The sequence below is a fragment of the Mustela putorius genome, unplaced genomic scaffold (genome assembly GCF_011764305.1).
Source record: "Mustela putorius furo isolate JIRA1106 unplaced genomic scaffold, ASM1176430v1.1 tig00537293_pilon_pilon_pilon, whole genome shotgun sequence".
NCBI lineage: Eukaryota > Metazoa > Chordata > Mammalia > Carnivora > Mustelidae > Mustela > Mustela putorius.
In genome coordinates, this window is record NW_025422431.1 from 2,485,951 (window position 1) to 2,513,438 (window position 27,488).

The 27,488-nt window shown below is 48.4% G+C and overlaps 2 protein-coding genes across 2 annotated transcripts; both read right to left on the reverse strand.

The window, feature by feature from the left end:
* Window positions 1–35: 35 nt before the first annotated feature.
* TRIM54 (tripartite motif containing 54) lies at window positions 36–21,972 on the reverse strand. Its single transcript, XM_045073919.1, has 9 exons — window positions 21,445–21,972; window positions 4,654–4,826; window positions 4,268–4,439; window positions 2,390–2,485; window positions 1,546–1,779; window positions 1,253–1,275; window positions 1,017–1,141; window positions 793–885; window positions 36–458 (listed from the first exon to the last, which is right to left on the reverse strand). Exons 1-9 carry the CDS (start codon window positions 21,610–21,612, stop codon window positions 442–444), a joined length of 1,101 nt encoding a protein of 366 aa, XP_044929854.1. The 5' UTR covers window positions 21,613–21,972; the 3' UTR covers window positions 36–441.
* Window positions 21,973–22,930: 958 nt separating this feature from the next.
* Window positions 22,931–26,977, reverse strand: DNAJC5G (DnaJ heat shock protein family (Hsp40) member C5 gamma). The gene is made up of 6 exons (XM_004765412.3): window positions 26,850–26,977; window positions 25,916–26,031; window positions 25,408–25,621; window positions 24,875–25,016; window positions 24,138–24,203; window positions 22,931–23,932 (listed from the first exon to the last, which is right to left on the reverse strand). Exons 2-5 carry the CDS (start codon window positions 26,026–26,028, stop codon window positions 24,151–24,153), a joined length of 522 nt encoding a protein of 173 aa, XP_004765469.2. The 5' UTR covers window positions 26,029–26,031; window positions 26,850–26,977; the 3' UTR covers window positions 22,931–23,932; window positions 24,138–24,150.
* Between the last annotated feature and the right edge of the window lie 511 nt (window positions 26,978–27,488).

Genomic DNA, 27,488 nt, shown 5'->3' on the forward strand with positions numbered 1-27,488 from the left:
GCAGGGTGGGAGTCCGAGGAAAAGTGCGGCCTCCGAGGCCGGCGGGAGGGGACCGGAGGCTGCCCGAGGGCTTCGGCAGAATGGCTTGCAGCCGGCGTCCTGTGTCCCCATCGAACCCCAGGAACTCAAAGTCCTGGTGCCGCCGCACCACCCCGACCCTCTTCCCTTGGCACTGGGCTCGCGAACCCGTGCTTGATATCAAGGAGATGCCCCACAGGGGTCATTCCACTTCCTCCCCTCAAATGGTCCCAGATCCGGAGAAGGGCAGGATGGTGATGGGGTCGCCTCTGAAGCTGAGGCGGAGAGTGAGCAGTGAAAGGAGCCGCGGGTCTGGACGCATTAGCCCTTTATTGAGCCCCTCCCCCGCGGCGGGGCGCCGAGCTGGGTGGCGCAGCGGTCTCTGCGCAGGTCGTCGGCGACCCCAGCGCCGGGACCTAGGGGTCAGTGCCCGCCTGTGCCTGGGAAAGAAAGTTCAGTGGGCGGGCGCCCCAAAGGAACAAGGCAGCTCCGCACCCCGACTCCGCCCTTTTCCCCAGCCACCTGGCTTTCTCCTCTACCGCTCCACCCAGCAGGGTCTCCCAGAGCCCAAGGGGAAAGGCTGGTGGGAAAGAGCGTACTTCTGCACGCGCGCTAGGGGGCGCCCCTCCTGCCGGGGGCAGGGCGGCACTAAAAGAGAGGAGGCCACCAGCGACTCCTGGGGCCGCAGGAAGGCGTCACGGAGGAGGTTGAGTTGGGGGGATGGGGAGCCGGAGCGTAGGGCCAGCCCCGCCAGGCCCCTCGGGACACACTCACCTTCCGGCCCCTCCGGCCGCTCTTCCTCCGGCCCCGCGCCGCCCTCGTCCCCGTCCAGTGCCACTTCCTCATCCTCGTCCTCCCCGGAAGCGCCTAGCCCCAAGGAAGGCCCCGTGAGGTGGGGTCCCTGCCGCTCCGGTCCGTGACGCAGCCCAGGCCCCGGCGTCTGCTCCGGCCGCCCCGTCCCCGCGGCCCGCCGCCCCCTCCCATCCTCACGCCCTCACCCGGCTGGAAGTCGATGGTCCTCAGCATTTCGGCCACGTGCTCCACGCTCACGGTGAACTGCTCCATGCTCTCGTAGCCCGGCTCGGGCCGTCCCGCCAGCTCCACTTTCGACATCGCCCCGACCCTGCGGCGCGGCAGCCGCTCAGGGGGACCGGCCCCAGTCCCCTCACCCCCCTCCGCGTGGCGGCGGAGCCCAGGCAGCCCCTTCCCTGCCATTGCCGCTCCACCTACTCACTTATTGATCAGCTCCTTGGCCTGCTGCAAGGAAGAAAGGAGGGTGAGCGTAAGCAAGCACCGTGCCAAGTGCTGGCAAAGTCCCTTTCTGGTGCCCGCAGTGCTGCGGGGCGGGCAGGGATGCATATCCCGGTTCGTGGAGGAGAAAACGGACTCAGGCGGGGGGACCTGCCCCGGGCTGTGGGGCAAGTGGGGACCAGAGAGGAGGCCGGAGCCCAGCCCTCCATGTGCCAAGACCCCCTCCCCCGCCCCCCGCAACCGCTCTGCAGCCTGCCTCCCTCCGCCAGGGCCCACCTGGAGGTACAGCGCCATCTGCGGCTCCTCCATGGACTGGATGGCGGACTCCACGAGCTTGGAGGAAGCTTCCAGGTGGTCTCCATACTGGCGGATGAGGCCCCGGACTCGCAGCAGCTTCTCCTCCTGCTCGCGGGCCAGCGCCTGCAGCAGCTCTGCCTTGCGCTCCTCCAGTACCGAACAGAGGGCCTCGAACCTCTGGTTGAGCAACTGCTTTTGCCTCCGGCTGTTGTCCTGAATGGGGGGAGCAAGGATGAGACCTCCAGCGGGAAGAGCACTCACCCACTTGTCCCACTCCCCATTTAGGGACGCCCCAGACAGCCAAGAAGGAGAGTTCCCCACACACAGTGGCCAAACATTCCCAGGTCTTTGCAGTAACAACTACAAGATTTTTAAAAATTGAGATATAACTGACTTTTAACATTATATTAGTATCAGGTGTGCCGTGTCATGAGTCCATATTTGTATATACTGTGAAATGATAACAAGTCTAGTTACCATCTGTCACTAAATGTAGTTAGAATTTTCCCCCCTGTGAACATTTTTAAGATTTTCTCTCTTTAGCAAATATAAGATTTTAAAGGACTTCAGGGGTATCTCTGGCCCTAGTTTTTACTTGTATTATCTCATTTAACTCTCAAAAATATCCAGTGAGGTAGTCGTCATAGCATTCTCATTATCAACAAAGCACAGAGAAGTGAAGTAAGTGGACCAAAGCCACAGAGCTAGCCATGGGGCACAGCTGGGATTCAAACCTTGCAGGCTGGCTAACTACCCCACTACTTGGGATTCACCCCCCCCCCAGGAACACAGAAATGTCCCCTCCCTCCCCTCCCAGGCTCACCTCAATGGTCTGACACACTTCCTCCATCTGCGTGATCACTGCTTGCACGCGGTCGTTGCCTGCCACCAGCATTGCGATGCCATCACTGAGCTCGCTCTGCCACACACACACACAGGCCAGCCCTTAGAGCTGGAGGACTCTGTCTACAGCTGTACCCTCCCATCCCAGCCAGAGCCACCTGGGAGAGGACTGCCCTGCCGCCCCATCATCAGAGCAGCCATCCCAGAGATCGAGATGGCTTGGAGCCATCCAAGAAGTGTGGAAGCATGTTTATGGATTCTGGAAGGGGGTGGAAAGAGGAGAGCCTTCCACCACCAATTGAGAAAGGAATAGACATTTGCCAAATATCCACCAAATGCCAGGCCTGGGACTAAATGCTTCATCTGTAGATTCATGCCTTCCATCAATCTGGAAAGATTCTTCGTAATAATTTGTTAGGATACTATTGCTTCTTCTCTATTCTCTCTGTTTTCTCATTCTGTGATTCTGAGGTGATGTATGTGTTCATCCTTCTCAGTTCCCAGTGCTGCATCCGAGGCTGCTTTCTCAGGCCCCCTTTCCTGTTCGCTAGTTCTCTCTTCAGAGGAATCTGTCGTTTAATTCACCCTTTCAGTGTTTTATGTCAACAACCACACTTTTGTTTTTAAAAGCTCTATTTGGTTCTTTGTTAAATCTGCATGTTTGGTAATCTGTTATCGCTGGGGTTTTATTCCATCTTTTTCAGAAAACATTTTATATACAAGGACTCTCAATTTTTCAATAATTCTGATATCCGAATCCCTCAGGGGTTTAATATGTATTTTTTGTTTCCACCGACTTTACTCATGGGTTATACTTCTTTCTGTACCCTCATTTTTGAATTAATATTTTGTTGTTCTAAATCTAAGGAAAACCCAAGGGCCTGAATTGAGGGGGTTTTCGTCTAGGCAGATTCAGCATTCACTTTTGTCAAAAGCCAGGCCTCACGTCTGACTGCCTTCGTTCCTGAGGTCCCAGCTTAAACCGGGTTTGTGGGAATCTTCAGGTCAGGTGTCCACTTCTCAGGGGTCTGGAAGCATAGTCTCATCTCTCTAGTTCAGGAATACTGCCAGCTTTTGCCCTTTGATATAATTTTTATTTTATTTTTAGAAAAGATTTATGTAGGGGCGCCTGGGTGGCTCGGTGGGTTAAGCCGTTGCCTTCGGCTCAGATCATGATTTCAGGGTTCTGGGATCAAACCCCACATTGGGCTCTTTGCTTAGCGGGGAGCCTGCTTCTCTCTCTCTGTCTCTCTGTCTCTCTGCCTGCCTCTCTGCCTACTTGTGATCTTTCTCTGTCAAATAAATAAATAAAATATTAAAAATAGATTTATGTAATTTATGAGAGAGAGAGAGCAAGAGGGTGAGCAGGGGGAGCGGCAGAGGGAGAAGATCTCAAGCAGACTCAGCGCTGAGCATGGACCCCGATGCGCAGTTCGATCTCACAGCCCTGGGATCACAACTGGAGCCAAAATCAAGAGTCAGACACTCAACTGACTGAGCCACCCAGGCGCCCCACTGATATAATTTTTAAGTTGTTTTATGTCAAATGTAGTTGTGTGGTGGTGAGAGGGCCTGGAGAGTATTTAGGCCACCAAACCGAAGTTTCTGGTATCCATTACCTAATTGTATACTTAAAACAACTTTGGAACTTGGCACCCTTGTCCCCATTTTACAAGGGAGGAAAGTCAGGGCTAGGGAGGTCAAGTGACTTACCTACAGTCACACTGAGTCATGCACAGAGCCGGGACTGTAGCCCTGATCTGCCAGCCTTAAAGCCAAGTGGAGTGAGAGGCTGAAGTTGGAGACCCTGTTCACTGTTCCCAGCCCCACCATGCCTGCTCCCCCGGCTGTTTGGTACCTTCTGGCGTTTGTAAATGGTGGGCAGTGGGGCCACCTCGCAGTCCTTGTGGGCGCCGAAGACCTTACAGAGGGAGCAGGTGGGCACCTCACAGCTCAGGCAGTAGATATTGATCTTCTCCTCTTCGTGTTCCTCGCACATGAGGTGCTGCTCAGCCTTGGAGTGCAGTGGCCTGGAGGGGAGCGGGCAGGATGGCAGAAGGGTCAGGGGCCAGGCTGGAGGGAAGTGGGGGGGGGGTCCCACAAGTGTGGGGCTGCCCAGGATCCCATCCTCTGATCTCTAAAGAGGCAGGCTGATTTTTTTCAGCCCTTCCCCTTGACTGATGGGCTTCCCAGCTGTGTCCCAGGCTCTGCTCCTTAGAGGGACAAGAGGTCCTGATAGCTCACCGGGAAGACTCCTGCTTGTAAATGTCGATGATGTTCTCCACTAGCAGGTTTCGCTGCAGGCCATAGACACCATGTCTGTCCAGGACAACCTCATGCCTGCAAGATGGGCAGCGGAAACGGCCCCCCGAAGACACCGTGGTGGAGCCCCGGGACTGCCATAGAGGGTTCGAGGCCTGTAGGGACAAGTAACATGAGAGAACAGAAACGGTGAGGCATGAGGACCCAGGGAAGAGGAGGCAGGGGGAAAGGTCATGAGGGCAGAGGTGTAGAACGGCAGAATGCGGAGGCATCAGCTCTTCCCTACAGTGGAGCCCTCCTCCTCTGAGAGCAGCTCAGGCGGGTGGCCATGGAGATCGTCTTTCCCACTTTTGCTTCATTACTCCTTAAGCATCCCTGCGTCCAGAGCCTAACTTTGGTCAGGGCCCAGTCGGGATGGGATTTCTCCAATGGGGCCCAGCTTGCAGGTGTGGGAAGACACTGGTGTTGACGGGAAGGCTAAGGTTGAAAATAGGCTCTCTGTGGTGCAGCCAGTTCCTCTTGGGGCTTGCATGGCCCACATCTGAGGGTAGATTCTCTGGAGCCCTTGGCAGGGAAACTGAGATAAGTGGTGAACAATAACACACATGACACCATGCTAGGTTATTCTAAGAAACCATCCCCAGAGACTGGGAGTCAGGAGACCTGCGTTCTTGGGCTGCCCCAACACTGTTCTAATACGTAAATTTGAGCACACATTCAATGTCTGCAAAATTAAGGATGGGATTAGAATATTCCTTCTACAACAAATATTGAGTGTGCCAGGTAATTGCAAGGCTCTGGGGATAAGGTATGAATATGTGCATCCCTGCCCTATGGACGAGCAAACCGAGCAAAGTGACATCTACATCCAGCAGGCTGGGTGTTAGGATAAGAGTAAACCCAGGAGGAGGGCTTACAAGAGATGTTCATCACTTACATCTCTTAGGAGAACTTGCTTCATCCCATCCTGAAAGGGAGAGCCCTGCCATGGCCCAGGCCACAGATGAATGGCTCAGAGTTGAGGAGGCGATCCCCTGACCCAAGCAGAACCAATCAAATGTCCTCTCCAGGAATTTGGAATTGAGACACAGAGGCGGAGGTGGCTAGATAGTGTGCAACTTTGAAACGGGAAAAAGACCCATGGAACTGGGCCAAGAGCTGTCACTCAGTGCCCTTGGACTTGTGAAACCCAAGGGGTCAGAGAGTGTGAACAGGAAGGCTGGTCTTCAGAGAAGACAGAAGAGTCAACCTGTGGACAGCAGAAGAGAACGCAGAGACCGCTTGTCCTTCGATGTCTACCTTGTCTTCTTCGGTAAGAGAGCCTCTGAATTGTTAAGCACATGGAATAAAGATTGTGTGTCCAAGCGTCCCTTCTAGCTGGGTGTGACCAGGTGACTGCATTCTGGCCACTGGGATATAGATAGCAAAGTTTTGTGCCATTTATAGCAAGTATTTTTTAAAAGATTTTATTTATTTATTTGACAGACAGAGATCACAAGTAGGCAGAAAGGCAGGCAGAGAGAGAGAGAGAGAGCTGAGCAGAGAGCCCGATGTGGGGCTCCATCCCAGGACTCTGGGATCATGACCTGAGCTGAAGGCAGAGGCTTCAACCCACTGAGCCACCCAGGTGCCCCTCTAGCAAATATGTTCAATGGAGGGACAGCCCCTCCTCTTTTCTCCTTCCTGCTGGCTAGAACGAAAATGGAGTGGCTCAAGTTGAAGCAGCCATATTGAGCGAGGAGGTGGTCACATGATGAGAATGGCAGCAAGATAAAAGGAGTGAGTCTCAGATGAGGCAGTCCTGGACTGCTGGCCTATACTTCCACCTAAGAGAAAAAAAATGTTTTAACCTCCCTTAAGTCTTTGCTATTTGGGGTTTTCTGTCATTTACAGCAGAACTTAGTCCTAACTGGCTGGAAGACCATAAACTCATAGAGACTAATGGGGAGAACAGTCTACCTGTGACTTTGCAAATTTAGATGTATTTCCTACAGTTGAGTTCGATGGAATTCTCCAAATTCTTTTTTTTTTTAAAGATTTTATTTATTTATTTGACAGACAGAGATCACAAGTAGACAGAGAGGCAGGCAGAGAGAGAGGAGGAAGTATGCTCCCTGCGGAGCAGAGAGCCTGATGCGGGGCTCGATCCCAGGACCCCAGGATCATGACCTGAGCCGAAGGCAGAGGCTTTAACCCACTGAGCCACCCCGGCGCCCCAAGAATTCTCCAAATTCTTAAGCTGAACCCCAGCTAGAGGGCCCCATCTGTGTACGACAGCACCCAGAATACATACAAGCGTCCAAGTCCACAGTCTTGTTTGAAACTTTAAAAGCAAGAGGTATAGCCAAGGCAGGAAACTTGACCCCTGTGCTGGAACATTCTCTTTAGGCAGTGGGTTAAAGTATAAGATCACGGGGCTTTTGCTTACTTAATGCAATTACCTTTTATTATTTAGAATCCAAATGGGTAAGGAGCTGTTGGGAGAGCTCTAAGGCTGCAAGTTCCTGGAGATATTTGGCTTCTCTTTGATGTGTTGGTGGCTAGCATATAAATATACTCAGTGAATGTTTGAATGGATGGAAAGGGGACAATATTCTGAAGTCTTAGCCCAAAGCACAAACTTCTGAGGGGCCTCTCTCCCCCCTCTTCCTCTGCACTGCCCCTCCTTCCTCTATACTCAATATTTAACATTCAGCTCATGTTCCGAGGGCCTATTATGTGCCAAGCACCACGCTATGGACTTCTCAGACGTTACTGAATTTAACTCTCAAGAATTTCTTATAAATATGGTGCAGGAGATGAGCATTTACCTGCCCCCCCACTTAGGGACAGTGGCTAACTGGTCACATACTTCATACCAGGTTTTGCCCTAAGTCCTTTTATTTATATTAACTCATTTAAACCTCTTATCAACCTTATGAAATAGGTACTACTATTAGCCCCATTTCTAAGATAGGAAATTGTAGCCCAGAGATGTTAAATAAATCGGTCATGGTTATCAGCTAATAGGTGGCAGAACCAATATTTGAACTCGGGCACTCTGACCCGAGTCCATCCTAAAAATCAATATACTACATTGTCAGAGGCAATAAAATTGAGGCCACCTGAAGAGTGATGCCCAGAGCTAATATTCACCTCTCCGACTCTCAGGTAAAACAGATTTTAGTAAGGCCAAACACCAACCCTTCACAAAGGAAAGAAACAACAATGTAGAAGTCAGCTGTGCAACTGCGGGTTGATGTTATGGGAGCAGAGATAAAATCTGACCCATCCAAACCAAAATCCCATGAAGCAATATAAGGGCCCAGCTTGCAACCAGAATGTGAAAAGGAAAGGAAGCCTGCTTCTCCCTCTCCCACCCCTCTGCTCCCATCTTAGGAAGACTTCCTCCCATGGATCTCCACATGCCCCCAGGAAAGAGAATTCCTCAGATTCTGTGTGGAAAAATATTCTGCAGCAACATAACCAAATTGAAACCCTCAGTCGCCTACTAATCCAGGTCATACCCCTCTGATTGCCACAGAAGCCAAAGGACCAAACAGAGATTGCAAACCAATGATAACATCCAGCCGGCCGGCTCACATTTGGGTGGACAGTGGAAGAAAGCCAAGGTAAACAGAGGGTTGAGTAAAGAATTCACCCTCAGCTTCAGAACTACCCCTGTTCAAAGAGGAGACGTAAGCAGAAAGGATCCAACAGAAGATACAAGCCAAGCAGGGAGCCTGCTTCCCCCTCTCTCTCTGCCTGCCTCTCCCCCTACTTGTGATAGCTCTCTCTTTCTGTCAAATAAATAAATAAAAACATTTTTAAAGAAAAAGAAGAGATATAAGTGATCAAAGCTGGACAAGAAAAGTGAACTGGCAGAATTAAGAAATCATGTAAGGGGCGCCTGGGTGGCTCAGTGGGCTAAAGCCTCTGCCTCCGGCTCAGGTCATCATCAGGTCATGATCCCGGGGTCCTGGGTTCGAGCCCCACATCGGGTTCTCTGCTCAGCAGGTAGCCTGCTTCCCTTCCTTTCTCTCTGCCTGCCTCTCTGCCTACTTGTGAATTCCGTCTATCAAATAAATAAATAAAAATCTTAAAAAAAAAAAGAAATCATGTAAAATATGTTAGCAATATAAAAACAAAATTCACATTTTACACAACAGTAGGAAGTAAAGTGTGTGACATTGACAGTCACCTAGATTGTGATGGAAAGTAACAGGACAAAAGTAATCAGGACCACATGCTGCAGCGTGGGTCAACCTTGAGGACATTGTGCTAGGTGAAATCAGCCTGTCACAGAAGGACAAATATTGCATGATCCCTCTCATATGAGGTACCTAAAAGAGTCAAATTCATAGAGATAAAAAGCAGAATGGTGGTTGCCAGGGACTGGGGAGCAGAGGAGTGTGAAGTTAGTATTTTAATTGGTACAGAGTTTCAGTTTGGAATGATGAGAGGTTCTGGATATGGTAATACAGCAATGTGGATATAGTTAATCCCACTGAATTACACACTCAAGAACAGTTAAGATGAGGGGCGCCTGGGTGGCTCAGTCATTGTCTACCTTCAGCTCAGGTCATGATTCCAGGGTCCCTGCTCCGCCAGAAGCCTGCTTCTCCCTCTTCCACTCCCCCTCCTTGTGTTCCCTCTCTCTCTGTCTCTCTCTCTGTCAAATAATTAGAATCTTAAAAAAAGAATAGTTAAGATGATAAATTTATAGTATGCATTACCATAATATAAAAAAAGTGTTTTTTTAAATATTTATTTATTTATTTATTTATTTATTTATTTAGAGAGAGAGAGACAGAGAGTGGTGGGGAGGGACAGAAAGAAAAAAATCCCCAAGTAGACCTTTGCTGAATGCCAAGCCCTATCTGGGACTCAATCCCACGACCCCATGGGATCACGACTTGAGCCAAAACCGTGTCGGGGGCTTGACTGAGCCACCTAAGTGCCCCTAAGAGGAAGTTAAAAAAAAAAAAAAGCAGGGCGCCTGGGTGGCTCAGTGGGTTAAGCCGCTGCCTTCGGCTCAGGTCATGATCCCAGGGTCCTGGGATCGAGTCCCACGTCGGGCTCTCTGCTCAGCGGGGAGCCTGCTTCCCTCTCTCTCTGCCTGCCTCTCCATCTACTTGTGATTTCTCTCTGTCAAATAAATAAATAAAATCTTTAAAAAAAAAAAAAAGCAATCAGGACTTGCTGGGATGTCTGGGCCAAGGCGGATGGACCAGGAAGCACGCTACTCCCTCACCACTTCCCCACACCATAAAGACATTTTAGTAGCTCATCCCACTAGCTAATCACTGCCATTCTCTTGGGATTGTCTCTGGGAGACAGTCCATATCAGGCAGTCCAACCTAAATCCTTTGTTTGAAGAGCACCTTTCTGGGGAGCTGGCGAGCTCACTGGCAGGTGGTGGGGAGGGGCCGCACCCCTGGCCTTTTTGCGGTTTGCCTGCGGCTCTCGGGCAGCTCCCTGGATTGGGTACCACAGCCCACCCTAGATTTCCCAGCCATCCACGTGTTCCACAGTCTCCTCCTTCTTTCAAAGCTCAGTTCCTCCTGCAGGATCCTCCCTGGGGTGGCTGGCTGGCTGGGTGGCTCTCCTCTTACCTTCCTGGGCACACCCCCCCTTCCTATGATTGCCTCAGCAATGTCTCCCCCGCCCAACTCCAAACCCCACATTGGTCGCTAGACAGTCCTCCACACTGATGTGAGGTTTGGAGTTAAGGCTCCTTAACTCTTGGCACACTCATGTTGCTTAGAGGCTGTCTCTGTGTTACCCATGAGCTAGCTCGGTGTTTCTCCAAGTGTGGTGTACATACTGATGACAGGCATGGAGATTTTAGGTGGTATGCAAATGGACATTGAAAATTTCTATGTTTATTTTGTGCATATTAGAAAAAATAACCAGCCTACATAGTGATTTTTCAAGAATTTTGTCATTTAGAACGAAGATAGAATGATCACGTAAGCTTTAAAAGTGAGCCCCCCTCCTTTTTTTTTAAGATGTTATTTATTTATTTGGTGGAGAGAGAATGAGCACAAACAGAGGGGAGGGGTAGAGGCAGAGGGAGAAGCAGGCTTCCCCCGAGCAGGGAGCCGGATGCAGGACTCTATCCCAGGACCCTAGGATCATGACCTGAGTTGAAGGCAGACGTTTAACTGCTTAACTGACTGAGCCATTCAGTCGCCCCTAAAAGTGAGTCATTTTAAATAGAAATAATCAACCATGGCACAGGTGGTACATAGCTATGGCAAAAATCAGGAAGGTGAAAAGAGAATGAAGACCCGGGAGTTGCTCTAACCCTTTCCTGATTCCTTCCTCACTCAAAACTTGTCTGTCTCATGTCCCAAATTTTTTTCAAATGCTGGTGGTTATTTTGAGAAAGTCGTCTGTACTGGATATGTGGATACAATTGTTACCCCTTCTTGGTAACATTTCTATATTTTAACAGAAGGCATTTAATGTGGCACAATATAGGGAAAGCAACAATGATTTAATGTGGCACAATATAGGGAAAGCAACAATGCCAAATCCAAAACAATGGTTTTGGATTTGGCATTTACGACCTTAGGAAGGCAATTTCTCTCAGGGTCCCAGACTCCTCAGATCTAAAAAGATGGATCTGTACTTAGCACTTGGTCCTGATGTTTTGTGAGCCATGAGCCTTGATGGATAAAATATGGTAAGAATTTCAGATACCCTGACCAATGTTGATTTGCCTGTGAGATGGCAAAGGAATTTTATAACAACCTCCGCCCTCACACCACAGAGGCCATCAACTCCCTCTCTTTAACTCCGTGATCCAGGGTCTTACTTATCTGTGTCTGTGCCTCCCACAGCTGTCCCTAGAGCCCTCTTCTTGTCTCATAGAAGTAGTTTCTGAAATCCCATCTCTGAAATAGTCCTAGTGTGTTTGGATGGATTTATTCATTCTATCACTTGTATTATCTATGAGGCTTGAATTTTATATACCTGTATTATCATAATATACCTGTATAATCAAAATAAACAATAGTTTTTTCATATAGGAAACATACTGGTTATGTGACAGTAAAAAAGCAACTTTAAAAATATTTTATTTATTTATTTAACAGAGAGAGCGCGAGAGAGATCACAAGTAAGCAGAGAGAAAGGCAGAGAGATGGGGGGAAGCAGGCTCCCCACTGAGCAGAGAGCCCAATGCGGGGCTTGATCCCAGGACCTGAGCCAAAGGCAGAGGCTTAACCCACTGAGTCACCCAGGTGCCCCAGTAGAAGAGCAATTAAATGAGCTATACCAGAGTTATTATGCTATTACCTTTCTTAACAGAGTTCTTTGTAACATGGGGAGATATTCATGTTATGATTTTAGATGAAAAAAGCAGGATGTAAATCTACATAGACAGTAGGATCCCAATTTTGAAATGGGTGATGGGATTCCCAGGCGATTTTAAAACTTTCTTCTTTATATTCATCTACATTTCCCAAATTTCCCTCTATAGACCCTGAATTACTTTTAAAATGCATTTTTAAAAAGTTAAATGTTTTTTCAATAATTGTCCTCAAAGGATAGAATTGTGAGTTATTCCTTTTTCTTTTTCTTTTTTTATAATTTCTAATTTTTGTACAAGGACTTTGGGGTTTGAAAAAAATTTTTTACTTCTAAAAAATGTGGGACACCGGCAGGCTCAGTGTGTGGAGCATACAACTCTTGATCTTGGGTTGTGAATTTGAGATCCAGGTCAGGTGTGGAGCCTGCTTAAGAAAAAAATAAAATATTTTTAAAATGCAATGTTCAGGGGCACCTGGGTGGCTCAGTGGTTTGAGCATCTGACTCTTGGTTTCAGCTCGGGTCATAAGCTCAGGGTCGTGAGATGGAGCCCCTGCGTCGGGCAGGGTGCTCAGTGAGGAGCCGGCTCGGGGATTTTCTCTCAACCACTCCCTCTCTGCTCTTTCCTCTGCTCACACTCACTCCTTTCTCTCTCTCTCTCTCATAAGTAAATAAAATCTTTCTAAAAAATGCAATGCTCAGTTCTGACATGAAAGGAAAGGGGGCGCTAGAGTGCCATAAAAACCAAGAAGGTAAACCACTAGAAGAAATGTAACAAACTATGTTGGTTCAAGGGAGGGAACGTTTAAGAAGATGCCATTTGAAGATAGGGTGGCAGACAGGTAGGAAAGAGTTTAAGGAGAACAGAGAGACTAAGATTTTAAGTTACACACAGGGGAGGTATGGGGTGGGGGGAAGCTAGAAAGGTGGGTTTTTTAAGTGAAAGACTTTTGAGTTTAATGAATTAATTTTAGAAGATTTATTTATTTTAGAGAGAGAGGGAGTGGGGGGAAGGGTATGGGGAGAAATTCCTCAAGGAGACACCCCACTGAGCTCAGAGCCCAATGCAGGGCTTAATCTCATGACCCATGAGATCATGACTGGAGGCAAAAGCAGGAGTTGGATGCGTAACTGACGGAGCCACCCATGCGCCCCTTTTAAATTTTATTTTTTAAAAATTGTGGCAAAATCATAGAGGGCTTTAAATTCAAGGGTAAGGATCTGAACTTAATTTCGTAGACATGTTTTCTGAACTAGGAGAGAAAATAAGAGTGAATATTAATCTAAGAGAGGTAATTTGGATAGATGGGGAGAGGTTAAGGCACAGATAACTAGGAAGCAAGTGCCATAGTCAAAACAAGTAATGGGCCCATCCTCAGGCAGTGGCAGTGATCTTGGAAAAACTAAGGATGCCAGGGATGCCTTGGTGGCTCAGTGGGTTGGGCATCTGTCTTCAGCTTGGGTCACGATCCCAGAGTCCCAAGATCAAGCCCCGGGTCAGGCTCTCTGCTCAGCAGGGAGTCTGCTTCTCCTTCTGACCCTCTCCCTGCTTTGTGCTCTCTCTCTCTCTCAAATAAATAAAATCTTTAAAAAAAGACTAGGGATGCCAGAGGCAGAATCAGTAAGCTGACCATTCACTTGGATGTGGGTGGGTTGTGGGCAGAGGAGAAAGTCAAACCTGGATACTTGGGAAGATGATGGGACCTGTAATGCAGGAGTATTTAGCTGGAGACCACAGCCCCGAAAGAGCCTTGTCAAAAATTCTATGGAACCAGATGAGAAAAAAAAAAAAAATCACACCTTGATTTTCACTAAGCTCTAGCAGAAATTGGGCATTTCCCTCAGTTATAAATGTAGGCAACAAACCACAGCAGTTGTAGTGGTACTTGGTTGCCCACAGAAATCACGAGCAGTTCACATCTCATTATTGCTGTTGCTCAAATACCCAAAAATAATTTATGCTTATCACTACCTCTAAACTACTTCAAGCCCACTTTTTTTTTTTTAAGATTTTTTAAAAATTTATTTGACAGAGAGATCACAAGCAGGCAGAGAGGCAGAGAGAAGCAGACTCCCCGATGAGCAGAGAGCCGGACGTGGGGCTCGATCCCAGGACCCTGAGATCATGACCTGAGCCGAAGGCAGTGGCTTAACCCACTGAGCCACCCAGGCACCCCTCAAGCCCACATTTTGAGCTCATGATTTAATGTGGTAATCAGGAGCACATACATTACTCTATCAAACATGTTCTAATTACTCTGGTAATTATACTCCAGTGTTTCTCAAGCTTTTTTTCATTACTGCTCCTTCCAGGAAACTTGTAAGACATTTTCCCCCCTCATATCAACCCCTCCCCCATTAAATTTTAGTACCAAAAAAATCTACAAAAATGAAACTCCTAGAGGCAGAGAGTAGAAAGGGGGTTTCCAGGGGGTGGGGTTGGGGGGGAATGATGAGATACTGATCAGAGGGAACAAGTTTTCCATTCTGAGATGAATGCATTCCGGGGCCCTGATGTACAGCATGGGGACTGGAGTTAGTCACACTGTATTGCCTACTTGGTGATTGCTAGGAGAGCAGTAGACCACACAGGGGTAACCACGTGAGGTGATGGATGTTTTAACTCGCTTGCTTGGTGTGATCGGTTCACAATCTCAAATCATCATGTGCATGACTTAAATATGTATAATTTTTGTCAGTTTTATCTCAGGACAGCTGGGTGGGGGGAGTTTTACCTGAAAGCAAAAACTAAATAAAAATGTAAAAATAAAATCACAATAAAAATATTCTAATATGGCAGATATCCCTGGGGCAACATCAGCTCTGCTGAGAATGTATGAGAATGCATGCTGTGTTCTAGTGGGATCCAGTCTCTTCGTAATAAAATGTATTTTAATGCAGTTAAAAACATTTTTCTTTTTTTTTAAGATTTTATTTATTTGACAGAGATCACATGTAGGCAGAGAGGCAGGCAGAGAGAGAGAGAGAGAGAAGGAAGCAGGCTTCCTGCTGAGCAGACAGCCCAATGTGGGGCTCGATCCCAGGACCCTGGGATCATGATCTGAGCTAAAGGCAGAGGCTTTAACCCACTAAGCCACCCAGGCGCCCTAGAAACATTTTTCTTACATAAACCACAGACATCGCCCTTAGGATCCACAGGCTTTACAACCTGACAAAGGGGTCCACGGTCCAAAAGGAGAACTTCCTGCCCTGATTGTAAGTCCTACACAGTCTCAGTTGCACGCTAAGGTGTAGACGGCAACCTGCTTACTACTGCTCCAGAGCTGACCATCTCTACATCGGACTAAAAAGATCTCTCAGCTGACTAATATTCAGTTAGCAAAATCCCATCTTCTGCTTCTGTTTATCTTTCTATTTCAAGACCAAGAAATAACACTGTATGTTAACCAACTGGAATTAAAATAAAAACCTAAAAAAAAAAAAAACCACCAAAAAAAAAAAAAAAAAGCAAGCTTTTGCAGATGGCTGTGTGGAAATACAGGGGATAGACCTGCTCTTAGCCTGATGAAACTACACTGTATATAATGCATCCTTTTTAAAAAAGATTTTATTTATTTATTTAACAGACAGAGATCACAAGTAGGCAGAGCAGCAGGCAAAGAGAGAAAGGAGGAAGCAGGCTCCCCGCTGAGCAGAGAGCCCGATGTGGGGCTCGAGAGCCCGATGTGGGGCTCGATCCCAAGACCCTGAGATCATGACCTGAGCCCAAGGCAGAGGCTTTAACCTACTGAGCCACCCAGGCGCCCCATATAATGCATCTTTGAGTTGATATCTTCTTTAAGATATAAGCTTTTGTAAACAGTTGTGTAGAGGCATATGGCAAAAGACTTGTACTTAAAAAAAAAAAAAAAAACAACTGATGGGCTCTGTTATACACAGAAATGTCTTTCTTCTTTCCTGAGATCTTACATTTTTACAAGAAAGCCAGCCCCATGCGGCAAAATTTCACATGCCAATGAGGTGATGTGTAAAGGAAATTCCATCACTCTAGGAAACGGAAGACCTAGATTAAAGTCCCCGCTCTGTCTCTTTGTGTGTCTAGAACCTGTGTCCTGTTCCGCCGGGAATCACCTCCACCCTAACTCAAATGGACTCACGCATGTGAAGGTTCTCTGTAAACAAGACAACAATGCACAAAGGGTTGTTAACAACCCTAAAAGTATAAGAGCACACAGAACTACAGGCCCTGAAATAACTGCTCCTTCTTCACTGTGGAGGATAAAATGGAATGGAGAAAATAAATGGAATTTAATTCTAGGCTATGTTTAAGGCTTCCGTGTGGCATACATGCCTTGACCTGTCTTTTAGACTGTATGGCGCTTCCTCTTTCTTTCTTTCTTTCTTTCTTTGTAATATTCCATAGCACCTACTAGAAATGTTCCATCTGGGAAGAGGCTCTATGAGTTCAAGAGGAGTTTTTGAAAGCTATCTCCTCCAAAATGATGACCTGGCCAATGACGAGTAGTGGACCATGCAGACCTTCAGAATATATTGGAGAAACCATGGGAAAATGGTAACAGAAGACCAGAGATTTGCAGAAATGTTGAAGAGCCTTGGAAGAATTTAGATGTCGTTAAAAGCTTGGGAGAGGGATTCTGAGTGGAGGACTAGCTCTGCCTGACAGAACCCAGCCTAGCACAAGGGGTTGGCTGGAAGGAAGATGGAAGAGCAGAGGAGTGAGTCAAGTCAGGACACCGGTAACCAAATAGAAAATGCTTTAAAAATGGAAATCCAAGGGTGCCTGGCTGGCTCAGTCGGAAAAGCAGGCAACTCTCCATCTCAGGGTTGTGGGCTCAAGCCCCATGTTGGGTGTAGAGATTGCTATAAACAAACAAACAAACTTAGGGGGAGAAAAAAAAAGAAATCCATATAAGTTTTCTTGAATTTGTGAAATCAGATTGTTAGAATTACAAGGGTGTTAAAGATGAGCTTAAAGCATCCTTTTAATCTATACATGTGTAAACAGGCTTGAAGAGGTAAAATAACCTGATATCATGTGGCAAGAAAGGACTAGATTAGGGACTAGAACCCAAGAACCAGTCGTGGTCTAGGTTTCTTGTTTTCCGCTAAACAAGTTTCTTCCGTCAAGTGAGCAAAATCCCTAACCCTGCTGCAAGGTAAATGATATTCACAAACTTGCACTGAACCAATTTCTCATAAAGGAGACCCCTCCCCTCCACGCCACTGTTGGGCTGGGGAGGTCCGGGTGTCCTCAGCAGCAGTGGAAGTGGTGAAGGAGGCAGGCTCTCCTGAGGACCACAGGTCCTCACAGTGAACGGATAAGAAATGAGATTTCAGGGTGGAGAGAAACAGAGGGCATCTCTTTCCCAGGACACCCTTTATTAGAGAAGGCGGCCCTTTTCTTCAGATTCCCATATCTGTACATCTCTCCCTAGAAGGACACCTTCCAGAAAAGCTGTTCCCCAACCACCTTCTTCCAAGGCCTTCTGGTTGTCTGTTAAATCACAACAGGCTGCAGCCCATAAACAAGTGCCCACAGTGAAGTGGGGGCAGGTATAAAAATAAACTGAAGGCTGGCTTAAGGGAGTTTAGGACTGAATAGAGTTTACAAATACAGAAGCGCATGGGAAGATGTTTGTGTCAAATTCCCACACCAACAGCTTTCCCCTCGTCAAAGTGCTTGGTTAGCTGAGTGGGTGCAAGTGTGGAGAAATAGGGAGGGAGAAATTAGAGGAGGTTAACGTGGTATTTCGGTGTCTTTCTCTTTAAATTCAGAGTGAGAGAGAGAGAGGTATTAGGGTTCTAAAGAAACCTAGTTAAATTGTGACGGCAACTGTGTAAAGATGTGTATGGCCAGTGGGGCTTGAAAGTAATATACAAACGTGAAAATCACTGTGTTGGGGGAGGTAGGATTCTGGATGACTTTCTTCCAAACCCTTAATGCTGTTCAACATTTTCAATTAAATGTTCAATTAAACATTTTCCAGTTTGCTTCCTGGGCAATTAACCTGATGTTATAAAATCACAGTTCTCTGAAATTATTTTATTTTTTAAGATTTCATTTATTTATTTGACAGAGAGGTCACAGGTAGACAGAGAGGCAGGCAGAGAGAGAGATGAGGAAGCAGGCTCCCCACTGAGCAGAGAGCCTGATGTGGGGCTGGATCCTAGACCCTGGGATCATGACCTGAGCTGAAGGCAGAAGCTTTAACCCACTGAGCCACCCAGGCATCCCTAAAATTCTTTTATTTAAAAAAAAAAATTTTTTTTTTCATTTTTAAGTAATCTCTGCACCCAATGTGGAGCTTGAACTCACAACCCTGAGATCAAGAGTCACATGCTCTGCCAACTGAGCCAGAGAGGCATTCCACAACTCCCTAAAATTCTTGCTTGTTGTCCATCACAGCAGTTTTTAGGACAGCAAAACACTGGACACCATCTAAATGTTTCAGAGGACTGATTTAAATAGGCTGCGGTCCAGTCATAACAATGGAACATTATGTACCCATTTTATCTACTTATTTAGAGCTGAAAATGGGGGAGGGGCTGGGAGAGACTGAAGGGGGAAGGAGAGGGAAGGGGAGAGGGAGAATCCCAAGCAGGCTCCCGGCTCAGCTCCGCCCTGAGTTTCGATCTCACGGCCCTGAGATCACGACCAGAGCCAAAAGCAAGAGTCGGATGCTTAACTGATCGAGCCAGCCAGGCGCCCCTACGCAGCCATTTTAAAACGAAGGCACAGATCTCAATGTGTGGAGATGGAACAACTGCCAAGAGAGAGTGAGTGAGCAAAGGCAGATGTAGGACCATGAGTGTAGCTGAAACACACACACACACATACGTACCCATCTGTGGAGAATCTCTGGAAGGATGCCCAAGAAAGTTGGAAATGGCCGCCTCCATTTGGAGAAGCGAAATGAGGGCCTGAGGTGGTCACTTGTCATGATATAAACTCCCATACTATTTTTTTTTTAATGTGTGTGTGTGTGTGTGCGCGCGCGTGCGTGTGTGTGACACTGGTTTAAGTTTTATAAGTTCTATTAACTTTCTAGGCAATGTTCTCAGGGTACTCTTCCTAAGTGGTTTTAAGATAGAGTTACCAAAAGTCCTATTCTTGTTCCCATACTTAGAAAACAGACAATCTGATTATGCCTACAGTTGTCAAAATGTGGAGGCAATGTGCGAAAAAACTAAATATGTTCATCTTTCAGAGGGAGATCTACTGAGATGTATATACATAAGTGCAGCCAAAGAACTGGGTCAGCCTCCCACCAGGCTGCCCCAAATAAAGCAGAGCGAGGAAATGAGCTGTTCACTCTTCTCCTTGGGGAGGGGGCAGGGCGCTCTGCACTTTTATAAGAGACTCATCATTGGGTACCTGGCTGGCTCAGCTGGTTGAGCATCTGCCTTTGGCTCAGGTTATGATCCCAGGGTCCTGGGATCGAGCCCCGAGTCAGGCTCCCTGCTCGGCAGAGAGCTTGCTTCTCCCTCTCCCTCTGCCTGCCTCTCTGCCTACTTGTGTATGCTTGCTCGCTCTCTCTCTCCCTGTCAAATAAATAAATAAAATCTTAAAAAAAAAATAAGAAAATAGAAGAGACACATCAGTCCAGATCCAGAGAACCATCTCAAAGCTCTGGGAATCCTGTTGTTTCCTAAATATTATGCATAAGGTTTGGGTCAGTCCCAGGTCTCTCGGGGTCCAATCAGTATTTCAGAGCTTCAAGGAACCAAAACGGTGAGGCCCCTTAAACATCCTCTAGCCTGCACATAGAGAACCTGTCCCTGGGACCATCTGGAGATACTACGCGCCTTGTACTTTAATATTCTGGTCATTTTTAAAAATAGGACATATTATCCTCACTTTCAAAACTTCTCTTTGCTTTCATGTATTTCAAGAGCTAATGGAAGGACGCTTCACTACAAATTCATGAGAAGGGCTGGCAAAATCTTGTTGCCATTCCCTCCTGGGCACGTCAGCTTAAAGGACGTTCAGAAAGGCACTTAGCACAGGGGGAAACTAAGATGGTGGGCAAGGAGAGGGCTCTAGCACGTGACTTGATGTCCAGAATGAGCAGAGAGAGCAGTCAGCCCTTCCCAGAGAGAGAAAACCACAGGCTCTGAGATATTCTGGAGCCAAACAATGTAATGGCAGGCTTAGACATTTAGAAGAAGAGGAGACAGAGGGGGGCGCCTGGGTGGCTCAGTTGGTTAAGCACCTGCCTTTGACTCAAGTCATGATCCCAGGATCTTGGGATTGAGTCCCAGGTAGGGCTCCCTGCTTAGCGGGGAGTCTGCTTCTCCCTCTGCCTCTGCTGCTCCCCCTGCTTGTGCTCTCTCACTTGCACTCTCTCTACCAAATAAATAAAATCTTTAAAAAATGTTAAAAAAAAAAAATAGGAGATGGGAATAGACCTCAACAGGAAGATGGCAGACAGAAAAGTGTAGTCACAGAGCACCACTCTGGGACAGCCTGACTTAGCTAGTGCATTAATTTTTTCCCAAACATGCTGCCCCAAGGAATCCCCCCACAAAAAGAGAGAGATAGAGCACGCGCGCACGCATTTTCTTAGTTAAGTTAAAATTCATTTGTGTTCAATACGTTTCCTCCTGAAGTCTGATACAGTTGAAGAATACGTGTTCATGGCATCGTTATCACGGCCGTGCCTACCAAACTGGCCAGCTTTGGTCTATTCCGGGATTTTACTTCACTAGCAAGGTGTGCGTATGCGAGCGCGTGTGCACACATGTGAGCGTGCACTTCTCCCCTTACTCTCTCTGATCTTCGTTCCAGGGGCACAGGACAAGCAAGAAAACCCACTGATGAACCATTCTGGTATATGCTGCATTTCCTTCTGAAACCAGGAGCTAAAACAACATCTGTGAATGTGATTAGCTGTGCTTTGCCCCACAGGCTCACATCAACCAAAGCGAGTTGCATTTCTCTGCCTCCTCTCTATGTAAGTGACCACAGTCCTCTTGAACCAGCAGGCCCCTCTACTGACCCGATGCGGAATGGGGCACATGTGTGAACTTCAGTTGGCGAGAAGTCGCGCTCTCCTGCCCACTGTCTAACTCTGCCCCCCAAAGATGGACGCGCTGAGCTTTGCCTCCAACACAAACCGTCCCATCATGGACTTTGCTCACAGGGATCATTTTGTCATGTTTATCTTCTTGGTATTTTCTCCAAGTCTCCCGTATCGTCCTCAAAACCCGAAACTCCAAACTGGAATGCCGAGTCCAGCACAGATCACCACACAGCCTGGTGCGGGATCACCTCCCTCCCGGGCTCTAGTTCCTATGGGGGTCTTCTCTCCCCTGTGGACACAGGCCTTCCAGCTATGGTCCCCGCACACGTCACCTGTCCTTGCCAGCCTGCAGAGCAGCTGCTGACTCATGCTTACTTTGGGATCTCCTGGGACCCCAGGACAGCCACCACCCACCGCGTGGAGGGCCCTGCCCACCAGCTTCTGGGGTCTCCGCCTCCTGGGCCCGGCCCACCTGGAAGACGTCGTTGGCACACTTGCGGCATAGGTTGTGCTGGCAGGGCAGGATCACCACCGGTTTGGAGAACATCTCCAGGCAGATGGGGCAGATGAGCTGCTTCTCCAGGTTGTCCATGCTGTGTGCATCCCCTAGCAGCGGCTTGAAACCCACTGTGAAGTTCATCCCCTCAGTGATCGTGCCTGCCCTGGCCTTGGCCCCAGTCCTGGCCTTCCCTGACTGCCTCTGGACCCTTCCTCGTTGACTTTAGACAGTCCGTGGGTTCTTATGTTCCCTTCTACTGCTCGCTCTTGAAATAGCTCTGCTTGCTCTCCTGTCCCTTCCTCCAACAATGCCCCTCGTCCTCAGACACTGGCGGTTGTCAGACACTGCTCTGTCTTTATCTACTCTTTGCTCTGTACCCCAGCCAGGCACATGTAAGCGAGCTTTCTCTGTCCCTCCCTCCCTGAATGACTCTTGTCCCCCCAAATTCCTCCTTTTGTTCTCCAAGTAACTCTTGTTCACTCTATGGGCAGCACTGTTTGTCCCTTGCTTCCCAGAGAGGAGATTAATTTTAACGTGGGGGTGGGGAACAAGGGGCATCTGCATGACATTCCAACTCCCAATTTAGCTCATGTAAGGCGAGCCACAGCTGTCACTGAGTGAGTGACCCTGACTCACTCAGGAATGGGTGACTGCCTTACACAAGGGCAGGGGTGAGCTTCGCTGCTCATGGTGAAAGGTGGGTCTCCGAAGGTGTCCAGCTGTCAGGCTCAGAAGGCTCCTAGGGTCCCTGAGCCCCATAAGCATGGGCTCTTCTTCCAGGCAGAACCTACATTGGCCTGGATGGGGGTGCCTGACATGGCTCAGGGTGGCAGGAAAGACCTCACCAGACCCAGAGCGTAGTCAGTGCCTCCAAGGCTTAGCCAGTGACCCTCACCCTCTTCCGCTGAACCCTGGGATTCAGAACAGGGACACCAGAGATTAGTGGGAAAGGCTCTGGTCCAACACTTCTGGTCCATTTCTGTTCTTGCCCAGAACTTTCTTCTATCATCCTAGGAAAAGAAGCTAAGGACGCTAGAGCTGGCAGTTGCACCAGGGCCTGGAACGACCTCATGAGCATGCCTCTGAGAAAGTGTGGGAATTTGGTCCATGAACACATCACTGGAGCCACTCCAAAGACTTTAAATTTGTTAGGAAATCGAGAGAAGTTGAGCTGAGCAGAAAGGACCTGAGTGCCAGGAACCTATTTTGGGCACCAGGGGAACTGGTCTCCAGGGAAATTTTAGAGCACTGACAAAGTCGTAATCACAAGGCTCCAGGAGGCCTTTGTCTTCACTTCACGGTTGTCCTGGACCCCTGCTGGACCCCTCCTGAGCTCCTGGACGACTTCTCTCCAAGACAGGCTGGTGTCCGACGTGAGCACCGGCCCTCTGTCTTCTTCTCTTGTGGGCCTTTCCCTCTACCCCAGGCAGGATTTGCCTTTTTGGCGCCCAACAGATGCATGGGGTTGGACAAAAGCTCTTTTATTTATTGACATTCCTTAGCCCTTCCCCCAGTGGTGAGAGAGAAATGTGAGGAGTTACTTGGCTCTGCCCCTGGATGGATGGGAAGTAAACGGTGTGGAGAGGATAAAACGGGCAGCGTGAAGAGGCTCGAGAATGGGGAGAGGGTCTGTAGAAGTATTATCTTTTCCCTATCATATGTTTCACGCCCCTGTTTTCAGAAGAAAATATATGGTGATCAGCCTGCATAAGAGGTGGAGAAAAGGATGGAGGCAAGCAGGCACTGAGAGATGAACTTCAGTCAGCCCAGGACCCATGCTAAGGGGAGGCCGTGTTGGGGTGCAGTCTGGAGAGAAGCCAGAGGTGAGATAGCTACCCCTACCCCTCCAATGCATTCATACTTTGCCTGAGTTTACTCATGGTGGCACAGAATGAGGCTGACAATGTCAACTGTTTGGGCAGCAGAGAAAGGTGAGACCAGGCCCAGAAAAGCATGCTGGTGTAGGAAAGAGACCAAGTTCTTGGTGCAGTGTTCCAGCAAAGGAGGGTTAAGTTAGCTGGTACAGCAGCTCTGGGATAGGATCTACTCTGCTCAGTTATCAGGATCTTGGTGGAGACAATGCAAGTGGCTCAGGGCCCTTACCAGTCGAAATTGGCCCAAATCTCAAGGCACAGGAAAAAGAATGCTCGGGAGAAGTCTGTCACCACGGTCTGAGACCTCATAAGGGTAGAGATGGGAGGGCTTCTGTCTAAAGAGATTAAAATTGGGACTGAAACTAAAAAGAAGAGGAGGTGGGTGACCCTGTATTGCCAGGGTCAATGATACCATCAAGGGCAGAGGGAGCATCCTCACTGGGATAGATGCCATCAAGGTTTCTGAAGTTGGGATTTTTATAAGAAGAGGGGCAAATCAGGGTCAATGTCAGGACACAGCTACTTGCTCCCCTCTTCAACATGTCCAGTGTGTTGGGCAGCAGAAGGCACCCTCGCTGGGTCAGCACCTGAGGGCAAAAGAGGTTGGCATCTTATTAAGCAGAAGGAATAATGACCCAGAATTTAAAGCAAGGCCCCTGCAGGTAAGGATATAAACACCTGAAATCCAAAGTCTAAGATACAAACTTTCTACTAATGATTCACTGGAAGTTAGTGTGTGTTCTTTTCTTATCCTTTGATTATTGCTGCATTTTAGCTTTCATATATACTCACTTCTCTTCGTCTCTTAGAAATCATCTGCATTATCATCTTGACCTCTTCTAAAGTTTCTTTTGTTTCCTATGATGGAATTTAAAAAACACATACACAAAAATTTAGTAACAATTTTATTCCAGTGGTGAGAAACCTGTTACCTTGCAGTTACATGTCAGTATCACTAGGTGGCACTATGGTGAACTTCAGTAAAGGCACACTTTTACTGCCTGGGGTGGGGATGATCAGACACTTAGTTTCCTTTAGAGTAAAGGCAGTAAACTTCATCCTCTATCTTCAAGGTACTCTCCCACCCATTCTTTTTTTTTTTTTTTTTTAGTATTTTATTTATTTCTTTGACAAAGAGAGAGAGAGAGAGAGATCGCAAGTAGACAGAGAGGCAGGCAGAAAGAGAGGGGGAAGCAGGCTCCCTGCTGAGCAGAGAGCCCGATGCGGGACTCGATCCCAGGACCCTGAGACCATAACCTGCGCCAAAGGCAGAGGCTTAACCCACTGAGCCACCCAGGCATACAACATCCCCCCACTCCTTAGCTTAACAGTCACGAGAGGCCGATATGACATTCCAACTGTCAGCTGGTGGCCTAAGTCCCTCAGAAACCAAGTGTATCCTCTTTTCTTTCTTCACGTTGCCTCAATACCGACCTGAGACTCCCATATTTAGGGTTCATAGTTTCACCCCCAACTATTTCATTCTTTCCTAACCACCTCTTACCTCAGGTCCTGTCTATGGCTCTCACCTGCCCTCGGAGGCTGATTCTGGACATTCTGCTGGTATCTTCTGACAACCTCCTCAGATGGTGGCTTAAGTGTTCCACAGCAAAAGCAGCAGCAGCAGCAGCAACAGCAGCAGGTGAGCAGGGCACACAGGAGGACCAGTGTCTGAAAGGTAGGAAAGCATGGCCTCAACCCAGCATTTCTTCTGTAGTTCCATTACAGCTCCCCTCCCTCAACCCCCCTGGTACCCAGAAAATGAGACAACAGAAGCATCTGTCCTGGGAGAGAAGGATCAGCTCTCCAAGAAGAGGTAGGTCATCCCTCCTTCCTTCCATTTTTTTTTTTTTTACAATTTTATTTTTTTATTTGAGAGAGAGCATAGAGGGAGAGGGAGAAGTAGACTCCCCACTGAACAGGGAGCCCGATGCAGGCCTTGATCTCAGGACCCTGGGATCAGGACCTGAGCCAAAGGCAGACATTCAACCAACTGAGCCACCCAGGCACCCCACGCCACCCCCACTTCCTTATTCTTAAAGGGCTAGGAAGAACTGTATACCTTGAACCAGCAACTATTCATTGTAAAATAGTATGTAACACCTTCTTCACCAAAGTGATCATATATGTATATTCCCAACGAGCCATGCCGGTCATAGATTTTCCGCTTCTTAGGGTCACTCAGTATGGAGTGGGCTGTGTTGATCTCTTTGAATATTTCTGCTGCTTGAGCATCCCCTGGATTCTTGTCTGGATGATACTTTAAGGCCAGTTTCCTGCCCAGGCAATACCCAAAAGGAGCGTGAGGAGAGGATGGTTGGAAAATGGCTGGGAGAGGAGGGCAGGATGAATGACAGGGATAGGTCTCTGGATGTGAAGAAGCAATGCATGCGTGCGAAGAATGGAGACAAGGAGCCCAAGTCTAAATTCCTTGCCAGGCCACAGTGAAAAGGGTGATGACTCCATCCCACCCAAAGTGAAGGCTTGAAGATTTAAAAACGGTCATAAATCAGGGTTTAAGTTGGGGGGGGGGGCAAATTTCAGGGTTTAATAAGAGGCCGGGTCTGAACCTGTAAGCCTTTTTGATGTCTTCAGGTGAGGCACCTTTCTTAAGCTCCAGCACGGCATAGAGGGTTGTCCCACTTTTGGACAGCTGGCGGGCTGCTTCATCCAAATGAGCCATGATCTGGGTCAGAAGAGAAGAAGCATTTGTGAGAACTTCCACAGGCCATGGAGAAGTGAACTTCCGGTGAGGAAACTCATCGCCTTCAGGCGCTAGGCAGGCAAAACTAGTACAAAGGGACAAGGACAAGACAACAGTGAGTGGGTTCTGTGACTAGCAAGAGAGTGCAGGTGACCAGAAATGACCAGAGAAAACATCTCCTCACATTTCCCATTGTCCTTCAGCTACCCAGCCCTCCAGACACCCACGTGGTGGAGAGGTGTAAGCAAGGGGAGATCTAAACCATGGGAAGAGGGTGATTTTGTCTGGAACTCCTGGTACCTTAGGCAAACAGCCCTGGGCCTGTCCAAGCCCACTGCTGGGATGTTAAGATCAGGGCAGCCTAGTCCTTGATCAGGCTGGGTCAGGATCCAGGGACATGCACAGTTCCCCCGGGCGAAACAGTTCAGACCAAACCCTGAGCTAAGAGAAGTCCGGTGTCCCTGAAGCCAGGCCGGAGGGCCGAGCTCCAGGTAGGCCAGGGACGTTCTTCTCCCTAGCCTCCCCTCTCAAACCTCGGAGACCCGGCAGCGGGGAGAACATCAAGGGATGAAGACGGAAGCGAAAGGGGTAGCTGTGGGGGCCGACCGGCCAGAGACCAGGGAGCAGGACCCCAGACAGGAGGAGAGACCTTGCGAAGCAGTGGCCCGTGAGAGCCAAGGCTACATGCTCAGAAGGGAACACTCTGGTTCCCACATGCCCTCTGGCCTCTGGCTCCCTGTGGCTCCCTGCTCCACCTGGTGCTCTACCTCTCCTCATCTCAGAGGAGACGCTCTCCTCACCTGGGGAAGCCTCACACAATCTCCATCTGGGTGTGAAATTTCACACCGCCAGGGTCCAGTGGCCAACAGCGCTTGCGTGCTGCGCCAACACTCCCGGTCGCTTTTTGGCGCTGCCAAAAAAACCTGGGAGGTGAGGCTACGTGGGCCCTGGGATTTATTTCGCTCCTGAGCGTAGGGATCAGCCTTGCGCCAGCGGCCCATGCTACGCGCTACGCTACGTTGCCAGCTCTTCCGGTGGGCGTGGCCTAGGACCGGGTGCGGGTTGTCCCTTTTCCTGTGGGAGAGGATCACTAGCCTTCGTCACCGGCAAGGCTCATCCCCTCACCTAAGGAAGCATATTGGGCTTGCACGCCGGGGTTGTATGAGAGGTATGGCTCCTGCAAGCCTTTCTCCAGAGGTGTATTACCTTCCCTGTCTTCTGTTGCAGAGTTTAGGGGGTCTCCATTTTGTCCTTTCTTTCCCTTCCACCAGGAAACTACTACACATCCTTCAAGACCCATCTCGAATGTCCTGGGAATCCTTCTTTCTTTTCCGCATTTGTTCCCATCTTGCTCTGTCAGCGCATTTATCCTATTATATTGTAATCATGAGTTTGAGCCTTCCCTTAAATGATAGACGATATCTTGAATTTTCCAAAGT